A 7,412-nucleotide genomic window follows, 5' to 3' on the forward strand; every position below is an offset into this window, starting at 1 on the left:
TGCATAGCTGTAGTTAAGTTAGGTTTAGAAAATTGCTTGCATTGTACCCTGTAAGTTAGGCTTAAAGAACTGTTGCATTGTGTTTTGTTACTTGCTAATTTGTGTAGTTTTGGTTAAGTTAAATCATAGATAAGATTTTGCTGTGTTTTGTATAATTGTCTCTCTGCTGTTTAAACTTACAGCCTGTCTGCTCTCTGTGTCTCCCTGAGTTTAAATCTCCCTCTGCCTTTGGCCTCTGCTCCACCATGTGCTCCTCTTCCCCCAACCTCACTTCTCTACCACTTTCTTCCCCTCTCTCTCTCTTTCTCTCTGCTGTTAAACTTGCAGCCTGTCTGCTCTCTCTCTTTCTAGCATAAAACCCCTTTGGTTACCCCTTTTCTCTCTAACACACCTCACATTTTACATTTACACCACTGTGACACATTTTTTACCTAAAGTTGTTGGTTATTTAACACATTTTACCCATACTGTTAGTTGGTTATAGGCTGCTGTGACACACTCTTTACATAGAAATTGTTAGCTACCTGTTACATTTATACTTCAGTGTTAATTGGTTACCAACTGTATTGTGCCCCACTGTATTGTACCCCACCATTGAAACCCCCTATCCCATTTACTAAAAGAAACCCCTCCCCAATTGTCTACTTTAACAAACCCCATACCCCTCACTATTGAATTTTCCCTGTTTTTGCATTTTCTTAATAAAGAAATTAATTGGCACCCCACCTGTGTGGTAATTGCTCCCCAAGATCCCATATACCTGCTGGCAGGGACACAGCCCTGTTTCGCAGATGGAGAGAGATGAAGACATTGTGATATATTGGCTAAGATATGGTCTCTGGGCCACATGGTTTTATTAGGACATAAGTGGTGAATAGGCCTTTTTCTGAAATTCATCCCAGGTGAAGGGGTACCCGTTTACTGGTGTGGCATGCTATTGATGGAAACATGCTCTGACACATTAAGGGTTGTAGCAAAGTATTATCATTCTGACACTACTGCCTCAAACAAAACCCACTTGGGGCTACCAACAAGACTTGGTCGTCCAAGGTGTGTTGTAGAATCATAGAATTGTAAGATTGGCAGAGGTCTTCTAGTCCAGTCCCCTGCACACAGGGTGACACACTCCACAGAAGCGAGCCTCCTAGCCCAGGTCAAGAGCACTGTCTACACAGCTATTTTTAGAGAAATAGTACTAGCCCCGATAATCCAAGTCTATCGACCTGGGCTGGGATGTTTACAGTCATGGTGTGTGTTGATATACCCATATAGACACCTGAAAGTGACACTAACCAATTGGGATATGGCAGGCAGCCAGGTCAGGACCTTGCCCCACAACTAAATGCTTGCCTTTGAGTTTTTGTTTCTTTATTTAAAAGCACAGAGAGACAAATTCTGTTATTTTTTATTTAACTGTTTAGAGATGGATGCTGAGCTTATGGCACGGCTCATCCTGCTCCAAGCAAGTGGCCAAAACTTGTGGACTAAGGCAGGGAAGTGGCTGCAGTACCAACCGTGGTCCCATAGGCTGCTTCAGTGCAGCCTCACCTGACACAAGTTCCCAATCCAATTCCCCCAGAGGTCGATTGACGTCAGTCGGAAATAGACCGGACCCTACACCACCGTATTACAAAACACAAAACAAAAGTTCAGGAAAGTAAGAATGCGGGGGAAATACTTGAGATGAGTAGAAGATACAAAAGAATCCTTAGGGAGAGTTGCTTTAAGAAAAGTTATGAAGATCTGAAGGAGAAAATATACTATAAAAATAACAGGGAAATAAGTAACAACCTAGGTCTACACTGTTTATTTATATTTAACAGCAATAACAGAAAGGCCATGCTTTGTGGGGGGAAAAAGGCAATTTCTGGTTATGGAGTGTGAGAAAGTTCATGTGGTGTGTCCCAACAGTAACAGAATATTTCCTGATAAGTTAACAGTATAAATAAAAATAATTAATCTCTTGGGTATCAGAAGGCTTTCCTAATATAGATCCCTTCTAATTAAGTCTCTAGCTCTTTGCCACTATATTTGCTAGATTGCATAACTAACACAATATTCTCCATTCTTCATCAAACATACAGGGTCAGGTGGAGAGAGCCTCCGAATGCCAGAGACAGTTGTGAACATCAAAAATTATTTACAAGCGTCAGGTATGTGGAAATGTGTTCTTTACCTTGGTTCATTTTGGTAGAAAGTACAGTAAATGATGCCATGGGAGTGTATAGTCAGGGCTTCGGTTTTACCTATCCGCATACAAGGGTCCTACATTGGTAGGAGCCGAACATCTACCAGCAATATTTAATCTCACAACACCATATGATTCCAAAAGAGTAGAAGAGTGCTAATATTGTGGCAATATTCAAAAAAGGCACAAGGGCTGCCCCGGGTAATTACAGTTACCCTGACATCAATCCTGGGAAAAATAATAGAAAAGGTGATACATGATACACTTAAAAATGCATTAAAGGACAAGGATACTAATAATGCTAGTGAACATGTTTTTTATGAAAAAGGGGTCTTGTCAGACACACCTCATTTTTCATAAAAGTAAAAGTTTGGCTGATAATGATAATTACATAGATGCAATATACTTAGACATCTGTAAGGCATTCTCTTTAGTATTGCATGACATTCTGATTGAAAACTCACCGCTATTCAATATCAATAAAGCACACATTAAATGGATTAAGAACTGGTGAACTGACAGATCTCAGAAAAATAGTTGTTAATGACAGTCAAACACTGTTGGGGTTTATGCTCCATCGAAAATGTCAGCCAATACTAGCAAATAAATAAACACTTGGATGCCACCATTATGGGCATGGTACTATTGGATAGATAGATAGATAGATAGATAGACCGTCAATTGCTTGGCTACACTTTGGTACATTATGAAATATATTCAAGAGACCAAATAACCAAAGTCAGTCTTGTTTATCAATATGGTACAGGGAAAAGTTTTTATATGATACCAGTCTCCAAAGAGCAGTCCTGTGCAGCAATGTTACATTCGCCTTACGCAGAAAGTGTTCTCCCAAGATTACACATTTCAGTTATTACTTATATGATTTTACAAGTAACACATTTCTTTACTATAATCCAACCCATCAGTTCATTCCAGTTCCCTAACTTGTAGTTCTGTTTCTTCCTTATCTTTGTTTTGGATACTAGCATTCCAGGTACTGGTCAGTGAAGGTACCTTCATAGCTTGTACTAAGAAAGAACAAATGTATCTTATGTTGACAAGTTTCCTACCTGTTGTGCCAAATGCTTACTTCAGCAAATGCAAAGTGTTATGGGATACTTAGCATAAGTGAACAGGATTATGGTGTATGACAGATTAGGCTATATCACTGTTACAATATTTGTGCTTAATATTATTGGTGCTTAATGCATATATATATATATATATATATATATATATATATATATATATATATATATATATATATATATATATATATATATTGCTGATAATACATACAATTATTATGATATATATGTATATGCTAGCCAGCATACATTAATAGATAGATAGATCTATTTAATGCATTAGCTTTACCGCATTCTGCTTTGTTTAATGAACTCACTATCTTACCTTCTTAGCTCTAACAGGTCAAGGCCTTTACGAATAAAGGATGATGGAAAATCAAACCACAGTGACTGAGTTTACCCTATTGGGACTTTCAAATGACTCACACCTCCAGATTCCACTCTTCCTGGTGTTTTTAGTTATTTACCTAATCACTCTGGTGGGAAACATATTGATCATTCTGGTAATAAAGGTTGATCCTCATCTCCACACCCCTATGTATTTCTTCCTGAGCAACCTATCCTTTCTTGATATCTGTTACTCTTCAGTCACTGTTCCGAAGATGCTGGAGAACTTCCTGGCAAAGCAGAAGACTATTTCACTCAGTGGCTGCATTGCCCAGATATTCTTCTTTATTTTCATGGTTGGGACAGAGATTTTTCTCCTCTCAGTGATGGCATATGATCGATATGCTGCCATATGCAACCCTTTAAGATACAGCACCACTATGAGCCACCAGGTCTGTGTGAAGATGGTGTTGGGTGCATGGATATCTGGTTTCCTGGATTCCTTGGTCAACACACTTTACCTTACCGACTTGAGTTTCTGCAGTCCCCATGAAATTAACCATTTCAGCTGCGAACTGCCACTTCTGCTGCAGCTCTCCTGCACCGACACCTTTGCTAACGAGATGGTGATACTCTGCTTCAGTATGACATTAGGCTTTGCCTCTCTCCTCCTCATCCTGACTTCATACATTTGTATCCTCTCCACCATCCTCGGGATCAGATCCTCGGAGGGCAGGCGCAGAGCCTTCTCCACCTGTGCCTCACATCTCACCATAGTTCTGTTGTTCTGCGGGACGGCATTCATCAGGTACATGAGACCTGCCTCTGGATATTCTTTTGCTCTTGACAAGCTAGTGTCCGTGCAGTACAGCATCTTAACGCCCATGTTAAACCCCATCATCTACAGCCTGAAAAATAAGGATGTGAAGCTGGCTTTGAGAAAACTGTTGGGATAGATGATGTCACATGTGTGATGAACCGGGGAAATGTCTGTATTACTTTTTTATGTGCGACTCTGTTTCCCTGTTCAGTGTGGTTGTGGTACCTGACTGAATGCATGAAGTTAGATCAAAAGGGATTGCTAAGGGGAAAGCAAAACAATAGCCTACATAAGTGTACCTCCTCAAACAATAGCCAACTTGATAACCATGAAGAGGGATTCCTCAGCTCCAACCAGCAACAGGGCTCAGCCAAGGCCGAGAATCTGGAGATCACAAGACAGTGAGCTGTTAAAGGTGCCCCCGGCGGAAAGAGAAGGGAGAAGTGATTGCATGCAATGAGGCTGACACAGACAAAGCTCACATGGCATAGCTTCTGGTTGGCCATGCATCCCATTGCCTTGGGCAGTGGCTTCCTACTGTTTCCAGCTATCACTACATAAAGGCACATTTCATTGCTTCTTCCATTTAGCCTGAACAAAGGATTGCTAGTGAGCCCATCAGCTTTAACCACGTCTATGATTCATGGCCGCTATTGACAATATAAATGTCCAATCCTTTTCTGAATTGCACTCATTTCTTGGCAAATCATAGCTTGGAATTGTAGTGAAGACAGCATTCAGGGAGAAATTTTCCTATACTGAAATTTCTTTGACTCAGATTCTTCATTACTGTCAAACCCCTTACACAGACTTAGACTGGAATTCACAAAGCCACCTAGGGAATTAGGAACTTCAATGACATTTGGGTTTATAACTCACTTAGGCTCCTTTGAAAATCTCAATTCTACTTCGCTGATACCTTCTAGTTACTTTGAAAATCGCAAATGCTGCAATGGAGGATACTATATTTACTTAGTCCTGCCTTGAGTGCAGGGGACTGGCCTAGAAGACCTCTTGAGGTCCCTTCCAGTCCTACACTTCTATGATTCTATATTGAGCATTTATAACACTATTGCACTCATAGAAAGTTTCATTGCTCACTTAACTCTCTTAAGCTCCTTTGAAAATACTAGCAACATGTTTAAGAGGCATCTGATTCCTTTTGACTGAAGATATTTTCTTTCTCTCTATGTACTCTACCTCCTAACAGACTAAAACCCAAAGTTATTTTTTTAGATGTACTCAGGCAAATGTCTCCTTGGAGTCGATAGGAGTTTTGCCTGTATAAAGATTGAATAAAAATTCATGAGATAGGATTTGATCCTATCTCAGTTAGAGATGGAACTGAGCTAGGAAAATTGCATCCAGATTTTGAAATCTAAAAAAAAATTGGTATGGGTTTCCAGTGTGGGTTTTCAGATCCAGAAGACCCACAGTTTCATAATTAAATGGCTGAAAATTGAAGTTAGGCAAATTCAGACTCAAAATTTGGTGTACATTTTTAACAGTGAGGCTAATTAGCCATTGGAACAATTTACCAAGTGTTGAGATGGATTCTCCATCACTGTCAATTTTTAAATCAAGATGGGATGTTTCTATAAAAGATCTACTCTCATTCAATCAACAGTTTTTGGAGGAAGTTCTGTTATACAGGTGGACAGACTAGGTGATCCCAATGATCCCTCCTCACCTAGGCATCTACGGAAAAAAAATACAGGGATTTTCAAAAGTGCCTAATTTGGCTAGCTGTCCAACTCCCATTGGATTTCAGTAGGGGTTAGCAAATTTACTTCCTTGCACTCCTTTGTGAATCCCAACCTCTATTTTTAAAGTTAAGATGTGCAGGACCCAGTTAAAGTCAGATAGACATCTTTCAAGATAACACCTTTATTGTGGTTAGGAATTCACACATTGGCTACGTCTACATTGCAGACCACTTGCAGTGGCATGTAGGGTATGTGTAGCTACACGCCACAGTGAAAAACAAGGCTGCTTCCACACTGTGGTGTGTACACATGCCAGTGAAAGGCTCAGTAGCAGTGAAAGACTATGGCAGCAGGGAGGCAGTGGGACACAACCTGGCTAAAAGAAGCCATGCAGATGAGAGAGGCACTGCTTGGGTGAGTAGACGGCCATATAGTGCCTCACCATCTACTCCGCTATTTATACCCATGCTGGGGGGCGAGCCATATATCTACTCTACACACTGCTGAAAGAAGTGTGCAGTGTCAACGTACCTCCAGAGAGAGAGACACCTGCTAAGACCAGAGTGAGGGACTAATTGAAATATTTTGCTTATAATTTTCTTCAGAGATGCTTTTAAGGGAAATGGATTGTTCAACATTATCTATGGGTCTTACCCTCTGTTGCTTTTCTGTTGTTAGCAACAAGAACAAGGTCAAGGAAAGTGTGGGCCCCTTACTAAATGGGGGAGGCAAACTAGTGACAGAGGATGTGGAAAAAGCTAATGTACTCAATGCTTTTTTGTCTCTGTCTTCACGAACAAGGTCAGTTCCCAGACTACTGCACTGGGAAGTACGGTATTGGGAGGAGGTGACCAGCCCTCTGTGGAGAAAGAAGTGATTCAGGACTATTTAGAAAACTGGACAAACACAAGTCCATGGGGCTGGATGCACTGCATCTGGGGCTGCTAAAGGAGTTGGCTGATGTGACTGCAGAGCCATTGGCCATTATCTCTGAAAACTCATGGTGATTGAGGGAGGTCCTGGATGACTGGAAAAAGGCTAATGTAGTGTCCATCTTTAAAAAAGGGAAGAAGGAGGATCCAGGGAACTATAGGCCAGTCAGCCTCACCTCAGTCCCTGGAAAAATCATGGAGCAGGTCCTCAAGGAATCAATTTTGAAATGCTTAGAGGAGAGGAAAATGATCAGAAACAGTCAGCATGGATTCACCAAGGGCAAGTCATGCCTGACTAACCTAACTGCCTTCTATGATGAGATAACTGGCTCTGTGGATGAGGGGAAAGCA

General features: G+C 40.8%; 1 protein-coding gene across 1 annotated transcript; it reads left to right on the plus strand.

The window, feature by feature from the left end:
- The first annotated feature begins 3,641 nt into the window (after positions 1-3,641).
- LOC135886507 (olfactory receptor 5V1-like) lies at positions 3,642-4,559 on the plus strand. The gene has a single exon (XM_065414238.1). The coding sequence runs from the start codon at positions 3,642-3,644 to the stop codon at positions 4,557-4,559; it is 918 nt and encodes a 305-aa protein (XP_065270310.1).
- The last annotated feature ends 2,853 nt before the right edge of the window (positions 4,560-7,412 follow it).

The sequence above is a fragment of the Emys orbicularis genome, chromosome 12, assembly GCF_028017835.1.
Source record: "Emys orbicularis isolate rEmyOrb1 chromosome 12, rEmyOrb1.hap1, whole genome shotgun sequence".
NCBI lineage: Eukaryota > Metazoa > Chordata > Testudines > Emydidae > Emys > Emys orbicularis.

Bases quoted from the DNA above. Each gene is read 5' to 3' on its own strand.
- LOC135886507 (XM_065414238.1), top strand. From the start codon at position 3,642: ATGATGGAAAATCAAACCACAGTGACTGAGTTTACCCTATTGGGACTT.